The sequence below is a fragment of the Alosa sapidissima genome, chromosome 22 (assembly GCF_018492685.1).
Source record: "Alosa sapidissima isolate fAloSap1 chromosome 22, fAloSap1.pri, whole genome shotgun sequence".
Classification (NCBI taxonomy): Eukaryota; Metazoa; Chordata; class Actinopteri; order Clupeiformes; family Clupeidae; genus Alosa; species Alosa sapidissima.
In genome coordinates, this window is record NC_055978.1 from 18,343,861 (window position 1) to 18,363,860 (window position 20,000).

General features: G+C 44.2%; 2 protein-coding genes and 1 non-coding gene across 9 annotated transcripts in view; 1 reads left to right on the plus strand and 2 right to left on the minus strand.

Annotated features, from left to right (window-relative positions):
- The window catches only part of pacsin2 (protein kinase C and casein kinase substrate in neurons 2), a 28,748-nt gene extending 16,219 nt beyond the window's left edge, over positions 1-12,529 (minus strand). For 5 of the 7 annotated variants that reach the window (XM_042078692.1, XM_042078690.1, XM_042078691.1 and 2 more), the window contains exons 1-3: positions 12,377-12,529; positions 1,264-1,348; positions 93-249 (exon numbers count right to left, since the gene is read on the minus strand). In XM_042078692.1, the coding sequence (XP_041934626.1) occupies positions 93-249; positions 1,264-1,320 (214 nt within the window). In that variant the 5' untranslated portion in view covers positions 1,321-1,348; positions 12,377-12,529. Of the gene's footprint in view, positions 1-92; positions 250-1,263; positions 1,349-12,061; positions 12,081-12,256; positions 12,276-12,376 lie in introns of those variants that run through there. The other 2 variants (XM_042078687.1, XM_042078688.1) reach the window with 2 other exon arrangements.
- A 678-nt stretch (positions 12,530-13,207) lies between these two features.
- Positions 13,208-20,000, minus strand: part of ttll1 (tubulin tyrosine ligase-like family, member 1) — a 7,528-nt gene continuing 735 nt past the window's right edge. The window contains exons 2-10 of the mRNA XM_042078693.1: positions 19,958-20,000; positions 19,646-19,854; positions 19,119-19,299; positions 18,482-18,619; positions 18,118-18,226; positions 17,469-17,612; positions 17,037-17,123; positions 15,453-15,616; positions 13,208-14,773 (exon numbers count right to left, since the gene is read on the minus strand). The exon at positions 19,958-20,000 is cut by the window's right edge and continues 84 nt beyond it. Of these exons, the coding sequence (XP_041934627.1) occupies positions 14,647-14,773; positions 15,453-15,616; positions 17,037-17,123; positions 17,469-17,612; positions 18,118-18,226; positions 18,482-18,619; positions 19,119-19,299; positions 19,646-19,854; positions 19,958-20,000 (1,202 nt within the window). The 3' untranslated portion in view covers positions 13,208-14,646. The remainder of the gene's footprint in view (positions 14,774-15,452; positions 15,617-17,036; positions 17,124-17,468; positions 17,613-18,117; positions 18,227-18,481; positions 18,620-19,118; positions 19,300-19,645; positions 19,855-19,957) is intronic.
- On the plus strand, positions 15,258-15,344 carry trnay-gua. The gene is given in 2 exon segments: positions 15,258-15,294; positions 15,309-15,344. It is a non-coding gene; the product is annotated as a tRNA-Tyr (tRNA).

Here is a 20,000-nt window from a genome sequence, read left to right on the forward strand (position 1 = left end):
ATATATATATATATATATATGTGTGTGTGTGTGTGAGAGTATGTATGTATATATGTGTGTGTGAGTGAGTATGTATATGTGTGTGTATGTACCTTTATCAATAAGCTGTCTCCACCGCTTGGACCACTCGGTCAGCTGCTGGGCGTAGGCCTTCTCGATGCGCGCCCGCTCATGGATGCAGTTCATCAGGTCATTGCACAGCCGGTTGCCATCATCAACACGCCGCACTGTACGTTTGTAGTTTCCCACCTGGTCATTACACAAAGGGTGCATAGGTTAGCCACCACACACACGCAGCCGCCACCACACACACACACACACACACAGCCGCCACCACACACACACACACACACACACACACACGCGCGCGCGCCACCACACACGTGGCTCAGGTAGATGACGCTGAACCCCAAACAGCTCCCGATGTGGATGTGAGCAATTGGTCTGTAAAGTGCTGAGTGCTCAGAGGAGAAGAAAAGTGCTACATACATGCATTCCATTTAACACACACACACACACACACACACACACACACACACACGTGCTGTATATGCATGTCATGCATTAAGTTCTATGGCAACAAAGTCTTGAATCTCAAATCACCAAGAAAGTACAAAAGCAATACAACGGACATCGCGACCAGAATACCAACGCCTGGCTGAGCATATTGGTCAGAGCTTTACAGACACAGATACACATTGTTTCAAGGGATTGGCCCGGCTTTGCTATCACTCCCATCCAAGGATGAAGGCCGAATGACACTGCTAACACCATTTCCTCTCCCAGACTCTCAATTTACCATCTAACTCGGTAAGCCTGACCTGTGCTACATTCCCTTGACCCCGAGTTTAAACAGTAGCCAGGCCTTAACAGGCCTGTAGCCCTCAGAACGTACACCCATTAATATTCTGAGGCCATGTAGTATGACTTGTTGTGTCTAATTAAGCTAAAGAGGTGCCACTTCATTTATCCTCACAAACTCTAGTGCATTACACACAATTCAAACGAATTTGTCTTTTTAAGCACACTCCAGATAGTTTAAGCACACACTAGTCAGCTAAATCAAAAGCAAACATTCTTGACTTGAGTGTGAAGGTGAGGCCATTCTAGAGAGTGCAAACATAAAGAGTCAGAGCCTTCAATCTGTGAGTTTCTGAATGAGAGTGAGCATTGTGCAGGTAAAGGATATTAATGGTATTAAATGAAGTGAGCAGCTATGTGATGAGGTTTGACGAATGTGTGTGTGTGTGTGTGATACAGTACCTCCCAAAAGCTGTCACTGGAGACATCGGTCAAGGAGTCATTATATGTGCCAGACATGGCTGCTTCCCTCTCTGCCCACTGTCCTCTGAAACACAAAGAACAAGGTCACAGTTAGTATTAATCACCAACACCACATGTAATACATTAACAAATACAATACATTACCACAGTAATCACCACCAAATATAATACATTACCATAATCATCGCCAAATACAATACATTACCACAGTAATCACCACCAAATATAATACATTACCATAATCATCGCCAAATACAATACATTACCACAGTAATCACCACCAAATATAATACATTACCATAATCATCACCAAATACAATACAATACATTACCACAGTAATCACCACCAAATATAATACATTACCATAATCATCACCAAATATAATACATTACTGCAGTAATCATCACCAAATCCCAACTTAATTATGTCATCACAGTCAGAACTGTATCACTGCATAAACCCTAGTGCTAGTAGGATGGTTAGATCTTGGTGTCAATTTGGGACACAAATTGATGATGCAAGTCCAGCTTGGTGTTACATTTGACCCACAAGTGTGTGAGATATTCCACTCGGACTCTTAATAGTCTCACGTACCCCCCCCCCCCCCCCCTCTCTCTCCTACTATGCTCCTTCCTCTCTTCCTGCTCACTCTCTCTCACTGCCCCTAACAATCCTGCTTTCTTCTCCTCTCTCCATCTTTTTCTCTCTCCCATCTCTTATGCCTCCTTACGCTCCTGCTTCCTCACTCCCCCCCCACCCCCACCCCCACCCCCACACACACACACACACACACACACACACACACACACTTTCTGATGAAAATTCCTGCCATTCTCAGCGGTGCCGTGACCCTTGGTCCAGCAGGACCTCTAAAGCGGCTTTATCCTGCCGGCCCGTCGCCAGGGGCCCACTCCACAGGCACCGCCACGCTACAGCGGGAATACTCATACTTTCCACCATTTAGAAGCTCATGCCAGACACACACACACACACACACACACGTACGTACAGTACATGCATGCACACACACACACACACGTGTGTTGAGCCATTAAATGAGCGAGCGAGAGAGGGAGAGAGGAGGAAGAGATTTCACAGCCGTATTGTTTTTCGTTGTGCTCGGTTTGTCCGCACACTTTGTTGAGAGCGCAAGTGGCTTGTAACCTTGGAAACCAGATAGTCACACACATCTGACTCTGACTCAGATGGCTGTAGGCTATGACAAGCGTACACACACACACACACACACAAAACTCTGTTAACCATGCCAATAGGAACTTCATAATTTCAACACACCACGTAGATTTCAGCCTGTCTTTGTGAGATAAAGAGTGGTGCTCATTCATAAACCACTGTTTGGGTCAGAGGAAGCAATGCACTCTAAGAAATGGCATTAAAATAAAAATAATAAAAATTAAAAATAATAAAAATAATAAAATAAATAATAATAATAATAATAATAATAATAATAATAATAATAATAGGGGCAATCTCATAGGACTATATGTTAGAATACATACTAAAAGATAGGAAATTAGGTCAGGAGCCCTGCACAAACAGCCGCAACTGACAAGGGAAAATGCATTTGAATGAGAAACGTGAGCCTCTGTTATCGCTGTTCTCAGAAAACAGCATCCTGGCAACTCAATCATCCTCCCCACATTCCACAGACATTTCTCAATACAGAGCTGATCAGTGTGCACACACACACACACACACACACACACACACACACACACACACACACACAATCCTGTTTTACTGAACGCTGACTCAAGAAGCTCAAACACTGCAGTTTTAACAGTGTACACACCTGGTGAGTGTGTGTGTATTTGGAAAGGACGAAAGAATTTACAGGAAAGGTTCATGAGTTGACATGAGTGTACGTGGTATGTGTGAGTGTGTGGAAACAGAATTTGTTTACAGAAAGGCAGGGGAAGAGTCAAGTGGTGTGTGCAGAGTTTGTGTGAACGTTAATGTGTGTGACGAGTGAAAGATTTACAGAGCGAGCGGAGTGGACTGGGTCGATGGTGTGTGTGTGTGTGTGTGTGTGTGTGTGACTGACTAAACACTCCACTTGGAGCACAAAAACTCTGCGGAGGACGTTTCCGCTCCCTGTTGTGGTGTCACACAGCTGAACACCACACACAGAGCCTTCTCTGTCACTCCTCTCCCCCCTTTAACTCTCTCTCTCTCCTTCTTTCTTTTTATCCATCCATCCCCCTCTCCTCCCCTCCATCTGTCACTCTTGTTCCCCATCCCTCCTCATCCTCCTTCTCTTGCCCCCCGGTGCGTCCATGGTGCTCATCCCTTCCCTAGAGAGTTAATGCCTTAAAACGGCTGACCCTCCGGGCCCTGCCCCACTCCAACTTTCCTCTGCGTGCGCAGCTGGAGAGAACCGCTCCAGTGAAAATCCAAAAGCTCGCTTCAATTCAACACAAGCACTGACACCACTACAGCCTATAACTATAGCTTAAGTTACAGCCTATAATTATAGTCCTGCTATGGACATCAATTTTGATAATTTACTTCTCTTGACAAGCTGTTTATCTTAACCCACTGGTGCTTCACTAGTGACTTCAGACAAAACCATCTGGTATGTGATTTACAAGGGCACTGTTGATACCATTATTGCCATTATTATTACTATGTTAATGAATGGTTTAATGTTGTGACAGCTAAGTGTCTACCATAAACTGAACAGTTGCCAGTCCCTATGCTGGTGTGTTGACTTCTTCGAGGTAGTAGTAGTAGTAGTAGTAGTAGTAGTAGTAGTAGTAGTAGTAGCAGCAGCAGTAGTAGTAGTGTAATAAATTATTAAATCATGAGGTTCGCTTCACTCTGCCTGTACCCCATGGCTGTGGCGAGCCACTTTAACGGAGTGTTGGTATGGGAGAGCCCTAAGTGGGGGGATCTCCGCAGCCTTCTGTTGAGTTTTGGGGACTCTGGGAGATTACGGGGGAGATCTGGCCGTCTGGGCCCTTCTTAAGGCTCTCTGATCACTGCTGCTGCAGCCTCCTTACAGTAAGAGGATATATAGGTTAACGCTGCACTCTACTCCATGGCAGACACACACACAAACACACACACACACACAGAGGGGAGATGATAGAGCAACTATTATTGGTGACTTCCACCCCCCGAACAAGAGCCGCATTCACAGCGGCCTGGCAGAAAACTACTTTTGGGCTTTTCCAGCTTCACATTCATACAGCTCTGCAGGCTCTCTCACACTCTCTCTCTCTCTCTCTCTCTCTCTCCCCCTCACACACACACACTCAATCTTTCTCTAGGTCTCCTTCCCTCGCACACACACACTAAGGGCACAGGATCCATTTCCGCTGTATGGGTTGTTTATATCCACAGTAGGGTCAGGAGGTTTGCTGCTCAGGATCCAGGCCAGCAATTCAGCAGCAGAAAAAATGTGTGTGTGTGTGTGTGTGTGTGTGTGTGTGTGTGTGTGTGTGTGTGTGCATACTGTAGGAGTGTGTGTGTGTAATGTGCCTAAAGGGGGGGTGCAGTGTACAATGTGTGTGTGAGGTGGTGAGAGAGAGAGTGTGTGTGTGTTTTTGTGTCTGGTCTCTCAGGTGAGCTGCCTCAGCACTTCTGGCTGCTGCAACTTTAGTCAGCACACAGCCTGCTGCTCCCCTAAGCTCTCTGGATGCCTCCCTCACACACTCAGCAAGACTGCCCTGCCGCCCATCAACATGTGTGACCACACATACACACACACACACACACACACTCACACTCCACAAAGCACAAACCTAAACAAACAAAAGTGCTTTATTGTCTTGTGTATTGCAAAACATACACGAGACAATAAAGCACCCAGTGTTAACGCAGCACTGATATGAGGTCATTTAATTAATCTCCAGCTGAACACAGTGTTTGTGAGGACTCCCCCCTGCTCTGCTGACTTTGCTATATCAATCATGTGCCAGAAGTTCAGCTGACTCCATAGCTGCCAGCACTTCCTAAACTAAGGGAACAGTGAGTGTTTACTGCTTCCAAATGCAGCAACAGCAACAACATGGGTGGAGGGCCTGTAGGCATGTTCAGGCTTTGTGTCTGGGCCACTGGAGGCCCCGTGTGTCTTTCCAATGTGCCTGACTTTTGTGGACACACATGCAAGCCTTGTATTTGAAGCGGACATTTGCAGCGGACAGCCCCTTCTGTGTTCTTTTCTGGGGCCCTCAACAATCGCTGCCGTGGAAACAACGGAACACGGAGCACGGCGACAAGCACCTGGAATGCTCTGCTGTGCCTTTGTTTGTTTGTTTGTTTGTGTGGAGAGCAGTGGAGTGGGAGGGGAGGGGTGATATCAGCTGATTGCAATGACCAAAAACAAGCCAAAATCTACTGAGGCCGCTCTGTCCTGTTGAATGGCGGTACAGAATACGCAAGAGGCCTTCAGCTGAAGCTCAGCTATCTGTTTACATGACCTTTCATCCCTCCAGATAGGCAGGCAGGCAGGCAGAGATAGGAAGGGACTGACTGTATGAGCAAGGACGACGGAGAGAGAATGTACTACATAATATAGATGGAGAAACAGAGAAAGCGTCATCATCACATGAAAGAGCCAGACAGACAGGCAGCGAGAGAGATAGCAAAGGTATGTGTGTGTGTGTGTGTGTGGCCTCCGGAAGTGAGGGAACACCTGACAGATGAGTTTGTCAGTTCCTCTTTGCCCTAATAGGCGTATCATCCTGAGAAGCAGAACTGAAGAGTTTTAGGGGCACTCCAAATGAGCACATCTGTGATATTCAGAAGTTATATTTGTGAAATTCAAACTGCCCACACTTTCCCTGGATCCTCCAAATCAAACAATAACACACACACACCACACACTAATAAAGAGTAGATGGACAGAGTGGGAGTTGAGGGAGCTGACATGAGATCTGGATAACGTGATATAAGAGTGGGCGAGTGGAAATCAAGGGAGGTTCCTCCTCTGATGCAACATGGACACTACCACACTGATGGCCTTTTTCCACCGACAGAGAGCAGGTATCATTCCATGTGGAGCATTGCGACCAAACAATAAACGGTTCGGAACATGGCACCTTGGTTCAAAGCTTGAACCAGAAAATAGATGGTTTTTCCTGCGAATCGGTGTGGACTTGTCACTTTAACGTTCAGAGGGGAGAAGGCTAAAAGCATGAGTTTTAAAACTAGTCAACTAGCATTACACTGCAGACGTTAACTAGCATTTTAGACTGGTAATTTCTGCCGTTTTTACGGGACAACTGTTCATATCATTCTCCCATTAATGCATCTCATTAACTTTTGTTTTGCATGCAACACCCACTGTTGATGACACACCCTTGGTTTGGTTCAAAACTGGTGGAAATGTGGGCTGGTTCACTACATAGCACTAAGGTGCAAAGAATTCTGAACGGAACCGGTTGAAGAAAGAGTTCTCTGTCGGTCGAAAAACTCCCACAGAGGAGGGACAGCCAGTGCTGGGTCCAAAGTCCCAGACACACAGAACACAGGACAGACACACACACACACACACACGTGAACCATAACACACAACTATAGCAACAGCTGAGCTACTATCTCCATAACTACTCTTTAAAAGAGGACTGGGAGATAACAGAGCTAAGCCGATTACGCCAGAATTGAAAGAATGTGTTGAATAAACAATACGCACTCTGCCTCATTCACCCACTCTCACTGACACACAAACACACAAACCCTGGACATAGTGATGAAACCGCGACAGCAGCTTCAAAGGTCTACTGGACAACCAGTATGGAGGTGGGCAGGAGAGCACTGTCTCCACAAGGGCAGAGAGAGAAAGATACCCGTGTGTCCATCGCACTGGAAGGAGGTTTACTTTAGGTAGGCTACTTTAAGGTGTGAGTGTGTGTAGGCTATGTGTGTGCATGCTTTGATGAAAACAGAGACCAATACAGCAGTGTGTGTGTGTGTGGGGTGAGAGAGAGAGAGGTACACATATGTATTACATATGGAAGCCATGATAAGGTCACCGTTTGCCTAGAAACACATGAGTGATGTCATATGTAATGGGCCAAGACTCTCTCCTGTGTGCTCATGTTTCTGTGCTGGGCTTATCTGGGCAGCGAGAGACTCCCAGTGCCCAATCACTCACTCCCTGACACAAGATATAGCCTACCAAATGAGCCTGCACGCACGCACGCACACACACACACACGCACGCACACACACACACGATTCCCTTACTCTATAAGACTGAGAGCCAGCCACTGGAATACAGCACACTCTCCTGTTAATCTTCTTTCTCCTGCCTGAAAGGAGAGGAGATGAGGGCAGATAGAGAAATGATAGAGAGAGAGAGAGAGAGAGAGAGAGACAGAGAGAGAGAGAGATAGAGAAATGAGAGAGAGAGATAGAGAAATGAGAGAGAGAGAGAGAGAGAGAGAGAGAGAGAGAGAGAGAGAGAGAGAGAGAGAGAGAGAGAGAGAGAGAGAGAGAGAGAGAGAGAGAGAGAGAGGACAGAGAAGGAGCTCCAGAAGTTGGAGTGGTGATGTCCCCCGAGACGGCGAGCATGTGGAGGTTTCATGAGGGGGGCAGAAGAGTTGTTTTCTTTAAAAGCCACTCCAGGGACGAGGCCTGAGACGTCTGTGACCTTTTCCATATTTTACTCTCTCCCTTTCCCACTCTCTCTATCTTTCTGACCATCCCCCTCTCTCGTCCTTTCTCTAATATTCTGTCAATGTCCCTCTCTCTTTCTGTGTGTCTCTCTCTGTATCGTTTCAATCACTCGGTCCATTTTTTTCACTTTATGGTTCTTGATCTGTGATCTGTTTCTGAAGCAGACGTTTTTTTCTAAGACTGTCACAGGCATTTCCTTGGGTTTGTTCCATTACGCCAACATAAGACCCTGAAGACGTTAATTTTCCCAACGAGCCAAACTTGATCAAAAAAATCCAACCCCCCCCCACCCCAACAACTCAAAACAAGCCTCCAAGTTTCCATCGGTCTAGTACACTAGACAGCATATTAATCGTCATGACCACATTAGTGAACAAACAGGCGACAACACAGTCAGTCAGTCAGACACACACACACACACACAGCTGTGAGCGTGAGAGGTGTTGAGTGCAGATGTCTCCTCTGTCATTAGAGGGGGTCGAAGCCTACTAGGTCAGACCACAGGCAGTGTGACAATGACAGCCTGCGAAACCCTCTGGTTACAGGCCCACAGACAGCTTAGAGAACCACAACATGTGATCCACCCACCATTAAAACACACACAGACACACAAACACACACTATGAACAAAAACAAAAACAGACACGCACAGGCACGTCCATGAAAGAACACTATCTCGTTACAGTCCTTCTCAATCCTCCTAAACCATGAGAAAACCATCACAAATAAAGTAAAGATGGAGAGCTATGAGGACAAAATCTGAAAGCATTAGTACGTTCTCCAATCCAACACACCCCCACACACAAGTCTGAGGAGGAAGTCACCAGAGGTTCTCTCTCATCAGCTGGCATTAAGCTCCAATCTGCATTACTCCATGCAGACTCACTCAGTGTCTCCTCCAGCCTCCTGTCAGCAGACAGTAAATGTCAGGCTTCCCTCCCAAACATGGGTAAACATTAGCCTTCACCAAATTAATGTGTGGCAACATCCGGTCGGTCACCAAGGTGACACACACACACACACACACACACACAAGCGTGATCTCACACACCAGCTGAAGGAAGAACTGGTCACAGATGTGTGTGTGTGTGTGACCAGTTCTTCCTTCAGCTGGTGTGTGAGATCCGCATAGCTTCCATCTAAGAGGGTCTGGAGAGCAGGCGGGCGAGCCTGCCCTCACCAGTGACTTTCCAGAGAACCCCCGTTGCCACGGATACGGCCGTCAAACAACAAAGGAGTACAGTTATGTAATTGGAAAGCCAGCCGAGCAGAGTAGCGTCATCCTATGAAACTCTTATCGCATATTAGGCCTCAGGTGCCAAAGTTTACACAGGGAGGGGGGAGGAGGAATCAAATTGGGTCAGGGACAGAGAGAGAGAGGGAGGGGGAGAGAGAGAGAGAGAGAGAGAGAGAGAGAGAGAGAGAGAGAGAGAGATCACAAGAACTTGAGGGGCTCCTATAAAATCATATGAATCCTGTTAGACTGCTTGTCAAAGTTAATGTCAACAACTGCTGACACAGTCTGGATGCACTTTTCAGTCTGAGAGGGAAACAGCATACAATACTATAGAGGACCATTTATCGCTAACTGTCGAGTTCCTTGAATTCTCATGACATACTAAGCACATCCAAAACTGGTTCTCAGCACCAACACTTGCATCACCACACTGAAAAAGACAGCTGATGTGTGAGAACAAACTGGAGACCAGCTCCTGCATCAACCAATTCCTACTCAACACTTTGACACAATGGGCACAACACGCCGATTTTCTCCTAACATCCTCAAGTTGCTGGTTTCTCTCAATCACATTGTTGCGTGTGCAGCCTTAAATGGTTTCCATGGTTACACAATTTGTTTGCACTTCCCTTTCTCGCCTGTTAGAAGCTCCAGAGTTGCTTGCAGTGGGAACTGTGCGTAATTTCATGCTTTTCTTTCCATGAGAGTTTACATACCATTCCCTGATTACAGCTTAACAGCTGTGTGCCATCAATGCTTCACTCTAACTGGCTGGGCTACAGTGGCAGCCACAGTTGACGCTGCAGGCAGAACCAGCGTTTCATATCCATTCGCGCTGCAACAGCTGCAGGTACGGATGACTTCTATCTTACGATCAAACTCAGCTATAACCTCTGGTAACCCTCTAGCGAAACACTTTATTTTAAACAATGGCGTTACAGTTCCTGTGTGTTCCACAGATGATGACAAGAGGGAGGAGACAGAGAGAGAGAGTGTGTGTATGAAAAAAAGAGAATGTCTGAGTGCATATGAGTGAGAGTGTGTGTGTGAGAGAGAGAGAGAGACTAAGAGACTGTGTGTGTGTGTGTGTGTGATAAAGAGATAAATATATATATATATATATATATATATATATATATATATATATATACACACACGTATACACAGAGAGAGAGAGAGAGAGAGAGAGAGAGAGAGAGAGAGAGAGAGAGAGAGAGAGAGAGAGAGAGAGAGAGAGAGAGAGAGAGAGAGAGAGAGAGAGAGAGAGAGAGAGACCCTGTGGCCTCATAATGGGGGGAAACGGGGGGTGTTCCATAAGCACGGGAAAAGCAAGCGTTGTGTCTCCTGGCCGCTTCCTGTGGTTCCCCCAGGTTGCAGGCAGCACATGGGACTGGGCCTCCTCTGCCAACAAAAGCAGGAACCAGGGACTGCCTCTGACTCTGAGCTTTCACTACAGCCTCAGCTCCAGTTTTTCACACTTGTTAACTCTTTGCCACAGCCAACTTGGACAAGGGCCAACATGGTAACCTTAAGCAGAACACTTGCTGTATCAATGGACTTAAACCTGGCAAACAGCACAGAGAGGGCCCATTGCCTTTATCTTTATATCTTATCACAGGTTTAACCCCCCCCCCCCCCCCCCCAACAACTCACAAATTTAGATTAAAATCACACTGCACCTTCACAAGGTAATGACTGTCACACTGTCATCATATGGCAACAATTGACTGAATTAGAAGTAAGGGTGGCCATCAAAGTAATTAGTTAAATCCATTCCATACTTCCACTACATTATTATTATGCCAGGTGAAAAGAAATCACATGTCTCGGCAAACACCGCCTGGTATAACCTGGGGGGTAAGCTTATTCCAAGTACGTGGTTTAGTGACAAACCTGGTATAAGTTAACTCAGAGTAAGTGGTAAACCTCCTACAAAAAGAGCCTAATGGCTCAATGAAGCCATACAGCTCTTCTATTAGTAGGTTTAGCACTTACTCTGAGTTAACTTACCCAGGTTTGTCGCTAAACCATGTCCTTGGAATATCCACCAGACCTAAACGAAATATTTTCAGCGAAAACTTAACTGGAACCAACAGGCGGGAGGAGCCAGGCTAGGATAAACATGCGTCTTGCATCGGGCAAAACTTGTGTCAAGTGAATTTTCTATTAGTTAATCTAGTGCTAGCCAAAAGCTCTCAAGTAAAGTACAATGAAATACTAGCCAACATGTTGGAAGAACACAGACTGGACAGTGTTACCCTCAGCTTTTCCACTCAGATGCAACGACATTAACTCAGAAATAGATCAAGTTAAACCCATTTTGTCAATTTAACTTGTGAGGTACGGGCACTTGCTGATAGACAGATAACTTCACTTTGGCTACAAGGAACCCAACCCCGCCCTTCCTCGATGAAAACCCTACTGACGTTAGTCTTGCATAGGCATTTTCCGCATAAGTTAGAGGCAACGGCGTGTAGTCTATCCAAGATCAATTCTATCCTATTGATTAAAGTCTGGACTTTAGAGCTTCATCGAAGCGACGTGTCACTGATCACCAGATCAACTATTTTTTCTATACATAAAACACACTGTCCACGGCTAATCAGGCAAGGTTGACTAACATTAGGTTTTGGGTTGCACAAGAAGCAAACTGCAACAACGAAGCTAGGGGTAGCAAGCTAAGCAGCTGGCTAAAATGTCAGAGCCAACATAGCCCTACGTCAATTTATATAGGGGGGAAATTACAACGTATTAAGGTGAACGTGGCTTACAAAACACTGGATTGTTGTGCAGCCAATGGAAAAATACCCCATGCCCCATGATTTAACATAACGTTAACGTTAGTTAGCTAACATAGCTAGGTAAGATTAAAACCATCTGGAGACCAAACTTACTTTAAACAATCCGCTATTCATTCACAACTGCTCAACTGTACAACTGCTAATTTGACTGAGGATTAGCCCTAAATTACTAATTTACAAAATCAGTATAACGTCACACATTTTAAGAAACATTAGAAAATCTGACGTCCCAGGTGAAAATGGTCTGAGCCGCAGTGTCAAATCACACACGAGTTGCGAGTTACCAACCAGCCTCATAGACCTGGGGACTGCCTCCGACTGCAAGACTGATGCAAAGTAAAGTGGCTTCGGTTACCCAGCAAACTCTGAACGATCGAAAGATCTAGAGAAACGCAAACGTTACTTTACCTTGACGAGTTTATTTCCAATTCAGGGGGGATGGAATTGATAAATTAAAGAGGGCTGAAGAAAATGTTGGTTCTCTCTTCTCCAGGTTTTTTCCTCTTAGCCGCACTCCTCAGTCGACAAATGACCAGGGGAGGCGCGCCTCTCCAACGTCACATCCCCCACAGCCTAAATCAAACAAACTTTCTGCTTGTAGTTTTGTCTTGTAGTAGCCTAGTAGACGTGTAAATATGTTATATTTTGGTATCATTGAGATCAAGCATATGCCTAATAAATACAAGGACCTATAAGCAATATAGCCTTAAGATGCTCAATTTGGAGTTGCTATAATCTATAAGTTCACCTGCTTTATTTAGTATGACCAACCAGGCTATAGGCTACATTGTTTCTTTTTTGTGATTTTTTACCGCAGACAAAGTAACATTTGGTTGTCCCATCCCGTAATCATTTCATGTGCATGGTCAAGTGATTTCATTATTGACAGATGACGTTTCCCCCTGGTGGTTATTTTAGATGTGGGTTTCTTCCTTTATCAAATAAAACTGCCATACTAAACTGCCCTATTCTCTTGATTTTAATAGCTCGAAAGAAACAATGGTTTTGTACAGACACTTGAAAAGGGAGAGTTGAGTGTGGTGGGGACGGCGTGCTGCTATTTGCGTCGGCTTTGCCACACATTACAGAATTAGAACCCATACAGTAATGAGAATAGAATAGGTTCATGTATCATTCCATACATAGGCTAGACCTCGCCTACACAGTGAGCTTGACTGAGTAGGCTAAATATTAAACTTCACCCAACTCCCAAAAAACTACAACGTTTAATGAGTCATTTAATTTCTTTTCATGCTTGACAGTCTTGTGCAATATGCGATTGTTTAAATATAATTTTAAAAAGTCCTTTGAAAGGTCTCTGTAATTCAGTATTTACATACAATTTTGATTTCAACAGTGGAAGCAAGGATTGTGATAGCATTTCACATAAAACGCAATTAAAACATTGAAGTAACTTTCTTGTCGTGAAACTCCAACCACACACCATGCGGTAGTAGTCTTTGCGTTGATTAACAAAAATACTCATTACACAAAGTCAGCACCGTCAGTACAAAATAGCCTAAGTTGTTATTCTATTGGCCAACATAAAAAATCCAACTTTTCTCTGACACTCTGACAGTATAACTATCAGGACACTAGTGGCTGAGGTGTGAAAAGAGTTAAGCTGGGTATACTGTATGGGGGCACACACCAAAGAATGTTTAATTGCAGTGCTCTATAATCCCACTTGCCACAAACAGGACCCCCTTGGCCAAATTCTGAACTGCTGCTCAAGGTCATCACTATGGAGACATGTAAAGAAGCTGTAAATGTGCTGGGTTGGCATAGAAACGGTGATACAACCTGTTTAGGTCAACCCCTGAGGGCTTGACCTTGTGATAACTAAAACTTAAAAGTCAGGAAGATTGCTTTGCACAAACATTTCACAAGCCAGGGAGCGACATCAAAAATAATAGCAGCAGCCTTGGTCCACCAATGAGCTCAGTTAGAATTGAGAAAAATGAAGTTATGTAAGAATGTTTGGCTAAGGAGCCAATTTTCCTTGCTGATCCTCTACAATGCACTGTTACAGAGAAATACTTTATTTCTCTCTAATGCACTGTGTGGTCGACAACAGACATTGAAGAATACTAAACACTATCAGGACACAGAGGTGCATTTGAGAAATGCTCTGGCCAACTTCCCAACGGAAGGTACACTCAAAGAAGACATACAGTACATATACTGCAGAGGAACTGAAATTGGGTCTACAGTGTAAAAGGTCTGTTTCTAGATCAGGTGATTGTTCCCTCATGTCACTTAGAGGCAGTATCCTTTCATGCATGACGGGACCTTATTAATAGCTTTGCTCGATTTCCATTTCCTTTCGATTCATTCACTTGGTCAAGAAGTCACTCTCCACTTATCCCTCTTCCAAATACTACCGTCCGTCCATCCATCCATCCATCAATGCACATCTTCCTTTCGGTATATTTGATTCGGTCATGTATTTCATGCATACTGTGCAAATTACTTTGTGTGGATATGTGTGCAGAAGGGTGTGTGTATGTGTGTGTATGTGTGTATGTGTGTGTATGGTGTCCGATAGTCAGGCCTGGCCAGAGTCTGTGTGGTCCCTTAGTCCTCCTGCTCCATGTATCTCTCTCTCTTTTTCACTCTCTTTTTCGCTCTCTTGAGAAAGCCAGGTGGTGCTTGCCCAATGTCGGCGACCGGTGACTTCACTTCCAGGTGGCCGGGGTGGGGCGCACGCTGCTCGACCGGCTGCCCTTTGACCCCAGGGACTGGCCCGAGCGGCTGCGGAGGTCGCGGTCCGCACCTTCGCTCAAGGCCTGCTCCTCATCATATCTGCCCCCCGTGAAAAGAAGAAAAGACAGGGAGGGAGGGAGAGAGAGAAGGACAGTGAGGAGATGGAAAGGAACAGGCATCAGGCACACATGCACATCATGAAGTAAAAGGGACTGAAGGGAAAGGAGACAGTGGAGACAGTTAATCCAGCTACTGCAAATCTGTTCAATAACCATGATTATATTATATTATTTTGTAAGATTTGCTTATTAAATTAGGTATTTCCATATTTTGGTACCACCAGTCTTTTCGTACATCTGTTTGTACAGAGAGGGGCTGAAAGAATTTGTTTTATTATATCTTGCAATATATCATACTTATATTCTAATTTGTTCTTTAGATCATTGTATCCACATAATCCTATTCTACATTAAATCCTACAGCAGCATTGGGATTCTGACCCTGTCATGTCAAGTCACTTTTATTTATATAGCGGATTTTTGTGCAACTCTAATGACCCTGCCATTACTCATTGACTTCAGGCCCTTCGATAGCTCAGTTGGTAGAGCGGAGGACTGTAGTGGTGTAATCAGACATCCTTAGGTCGCTGGTTCAAATCCGGCTCGAAGGAAACATTTTGGCCTGTGTGGGCTATCCCCAAAATAGAAAAAGGGGTAGGGGAGGGGGCTCAGTCAGGTGGTGTCCGTGATATGATTGGTGCAGGGGAAATGTCACTCACAGGACTTGGTAATTCCCCAGCGCCTCCTTGGGCGGGCTTCGGTTCCATCGGCAGTCTGGAATTTCAGAGTTGGGGGTGACTATGTTGAGTGTGTCGTTGATCAAGTTGTACTTGAGGATGCGATCATTGGCTGTGCTGGACGTGAGTGAAGGAGAGGCGTTTACCTGAGGTATGCACAACAGAGAGAGTAACAGGCAGAGAAAAAACTGTAAATAAATGATGTTAATTTTTTCAACTTTTGTATTGTTTTATTTTGTAAGTCGCCTTAGACATAAACGTCTGCTAAATTCCATAATCATAACCATAATCATATGATATGATATATGATAAGATACTTTGATACTTTCTGAAATACTTTTATTGCTATTATTATTACTAATATTAGTGCTAGTTGTTTGGGACAACAACAGGGACAACAACAGACACACTACTACTGCTAGTACTACTACAGAAATACATATTCCCAACAAATTAGTTAATATGGTAAAAATCATGAATTATGGATTATAGATATCAGATGAGGACAGATGAGGTAAGATCAAGATAACAAACAAATATAACACAGAAGAATGTGCAAAACTCTTACACTTTGGCCTGTATGACCCATAGGGCTGTGCTGCACTATTTACGTTAGCATGCTTTCAATATGAGTAGCTGATAGCGGAGCGAGGCCAATGAGGACTTATTACACATTAACTCCAGGCTGGCTGAGGAATGCAAGCCATTCTGCTCAGAATAGACTTCTTAGCCCTGAGATAATACTGACCCACCCTCAGGAGACAAGAGAGAGAGAACAGCCAAGCCAAACTGCTAGCACGCACACACACACACACACACACACACACACACACACACACACACACACACACACACACACACACACACACACACACGCATGAACGCACACACACAAACACACAGATAGAGGCTTTGAATAAAGGCTATTCTATTCAATACTCAATGAGGAAAAAAGATTCAGATAATTGCAGTGTGTGACCTGATTGTGTACACAAGCTCATGTTTTAAGGTGCACACATATACAGACACGCAAAGGCATGTGTGCATGTGCACAGACACAGAAACATTTCCTTAAGGGCATCTGTCTTGGCAGAGGCCATGCTGTTTGTTTCACTGCTAGAATATGCATATAAAATGCATCTGAGAAGTACAGAGAACGCTACCAACACAACAAGTGAACCACAACTCTGTCTCTGTTAACATCACTGGAGCAGGGATGTGGTGTTTGTGTCTGTATGTGTATAAGTTTGAGTTTACTAAATCTATATAAAATATCTAATTTATCAACTACTACTGTACTTACTATTTATTTATTTACAGATTATTTAATAGGGGCATATACAGTATATAGGCAAACTGAGAATGGGTATCTGATGCAAATATCATGGTGTTTATAGCTAATGCTATTAACTATATATACAACTATATCTGTAGGCTATATATCTTTGTGTGCTTGAGGTGCTGGCCTACTCAGGGACCAATACTGAAACTTGGAGACAATCTTCATAGGCGTGTGTGTGTGTGTGTGTGTGTGTGTGTGTGTGTGTGTGTGTAAAACACACCTACCTCAATAAGCCATGGTTTCAGTTTGTCATCAATTATGATGTCATATCCATAGCATTCGAAGCAGTGCTTATCATTGTTCATCACAGGCTGTAAGCAGAGAGAGAATGAAAGTGAGAGAGAGAGAGAGAGAGAGAGAGAGAGAGAGAGAAAGAGAGGAAGACAGAGTAAGAAAAAGTGAGAGTGAAAAAAGTGTGTGAGAGGTGGAAAGACCAAGAATAGGGGTGGGGTGGGAATTGAAAGATTTTGGGGCATGACTTCCTGAGAAACTAAACTTAGCTATGACTAAAGGTTCCCTTTTCTCTAAAAGAACAATGAAATGAAAGAACTGAAAAAAGAAGAAACTCAAAAAGAGTCTGGTTCATCGGATAAACAGCTGGATTTGTATTTGTGTGTGTGTGTGCACAACAGACTACATGTCAACTGTCCACTCACGGCCACTGCCTTCAGAGACTGCACCATGATCCAGTGGATCTGGTCAAAGAGTCTGCTGGTCACCTCCTTCCCTCTGGTGCTCTCCAAGTACAGACGCAGATTGCTCACTGTCCACTTGCCCCCGTGTACGTGATTATAATCATCCTGAGCGTCCACACAAAGCAGGTTATATTTAGCTTAAAGCAGCTGTATTAGGTTTTGGTTTAAAACTAGCACTCTAACAATGCTAACTATCTAAACTCCAACAACAGCACAGTAGGAACGGGTAAATACTTGCTAACATGCTAACTGATATCTTTTGGGGATATATTTGTGGTGCTATGAAAGATTTTCTTTCATGATGATCCAACCTGAACTACATTGTGCATAGCTGGTGACTCCAGCAGTGCATACTAGTGCTTAGAAAATTAGTACATTACTATTATTATGTCATTGTTATGACCTTCACTAAATACTCTGCCCTAAGTTGTAAGGCATCCAGAAAAGACTGAATGACTAATTGCGAAATTACCTAAAAAAAAAAAAAGGTACACAAAGAGAAGTAGGTTAACGTAACACACTCAGGATGCCTTAGAACACAGTTGCTGACACAGAGAGAGAGTGAGTTCAGGTGGAGCTACTGCACAGTTCAAGTTGTTTAATTACATACCCCATGTTTCTGAATGGCCACGTTGGTCAGGTGCACAAACATGTTGTCCAGCTCACTAGTGCTGGGAGTATATTTCACTGTGCAGAACCTGCAGAATCCCAGTTTATACCTGCAAACAAAGACAAGACACCAGGAGCTGATTAGGGGGTTTGTGAATGACCTAGTATTGACCGAGACCTAGTAATGACCTTGACTCAAAGGTTATCAGATCTATGCATCACCTTCAGCAAATCCATTCCATTTCCATTCATATGAATCATACCTGTGCAAAAAAGCTCACATTCTTGAATGAACTGTGCAGCCTCAAAGGTATCTATTGACTTCAATTGTTGTTAAATTGTTTTAGTTTTCATTGTTAACTTACATGTAACACTTGAGAGGCCTGTACGTAGTGACCAGCACGTACAATCTCAGGTCAAACTTCTTTCCACCAATCAATAGAGGATTATCAATGTACAGGGAAATGACATAGGCCTCTTTGCCACTTGATGCAGCCATGAACCTAAGAGGACAGCAGAGAAGGACAAGCAGACAAATGATGAGGTCAGAAACATCTGGCATCCAGCTCAGTCTGTTAATGTTATTGTGACACACATGTTACAAGTTATTCTTCTCCCACAGGACTATCTCAGAATACAGGGCCTGCAATGTCCAAATGAAATGATATAATAGTGCAACATAATACAATTGAAGTTGCCTTAGCATATCTGGCACAGGGCATTATCCAGCTGCAGGACCCAGGAAAGAAGGTAGTATGCTAATATTTTAGCTCAATGCAAATGCTAGGCAAACAGCTCAGACTCCAAGGCACCTGGCCAGTAAAGGCCAATCATTGCTATGGCTTGTACTCCTAAAGATCCTACTAGGTTACCTTATAGCTGGACACAGTACAAGAAATATTTTTGATTGTGTGTGTGTATGTGTGTGTGTGTGTGTGTGTGTGTGTGTGTGGGTGGGTGTGTGAGGGGTGGGGGGGGTTTATGGGCAAGAAGGATTTTTACGTTGACGTTCTGCTGTCCCGAGACCACTTCTTAATCTGTGAGAGTTTGTTGATGAGGAAGATGCCTTTCCCCTGTGCCTTGCCGCATGGCTTCATAATCCACGTGCTGGACGGACTCTTCCGGAACTCCTCCACAAAAAGGTTGTAGTCCGCGGGGAGCATGAACGTCACTGGGACGAAATCTGAGAGAGAGAGAGAGAGGATAAAGAGGAGGATGAGGAGGATGAACAGTGGAATACTGGAAAGAATAGATCAGCTGTTGTGTGGAGAGCTAAGCCAAAGGAGACAAGGGGGGATTGTTTCAGCCCACATTTTTTTAAAACCTGTCAGTGTCTAAAGGACAAGCAAATACTCCTTAACAGAAACTACGTACACTTTATTAGTTACAGATTACTACCCTGGCAGCAAAATACATTTGCTGCCACTAGGGTGCATCTAGATTTCTAGGCTAACAGATTACAGATAGTGCCACATGAATGCACAAGCAAAATGTCACACACACATTACTAGTCAACCTGAATCACACACCTAGAAAGATGTATTTTCCATTTTCATCCTTCTCTGCCAGAGGACTCCCCTCCTTTTCCAGTTCCTTCCTGTAGCGTTTGATGTTCTTGATCATGAGGTCCTTCCTTGTCAATTCATAGTGGTTGGGGAAGTGGTTGACCATCTGCTCATCTGAGAGGCGGTAGCCGGTATCCACACTAAATACATTTCTAATGGTCTGGATGCTCATCCTGAAAAACATATAAATACAAATATATTTTCTATTTGTGTTCAAATGCAACTGGGTGTCTTAAAGGTGATTGAAATATATACTTTCTAGTTTTGGGTGCTTACCAATAAAAATTCCAGTCTTCACTTTCAGCAACCTGGATCCATC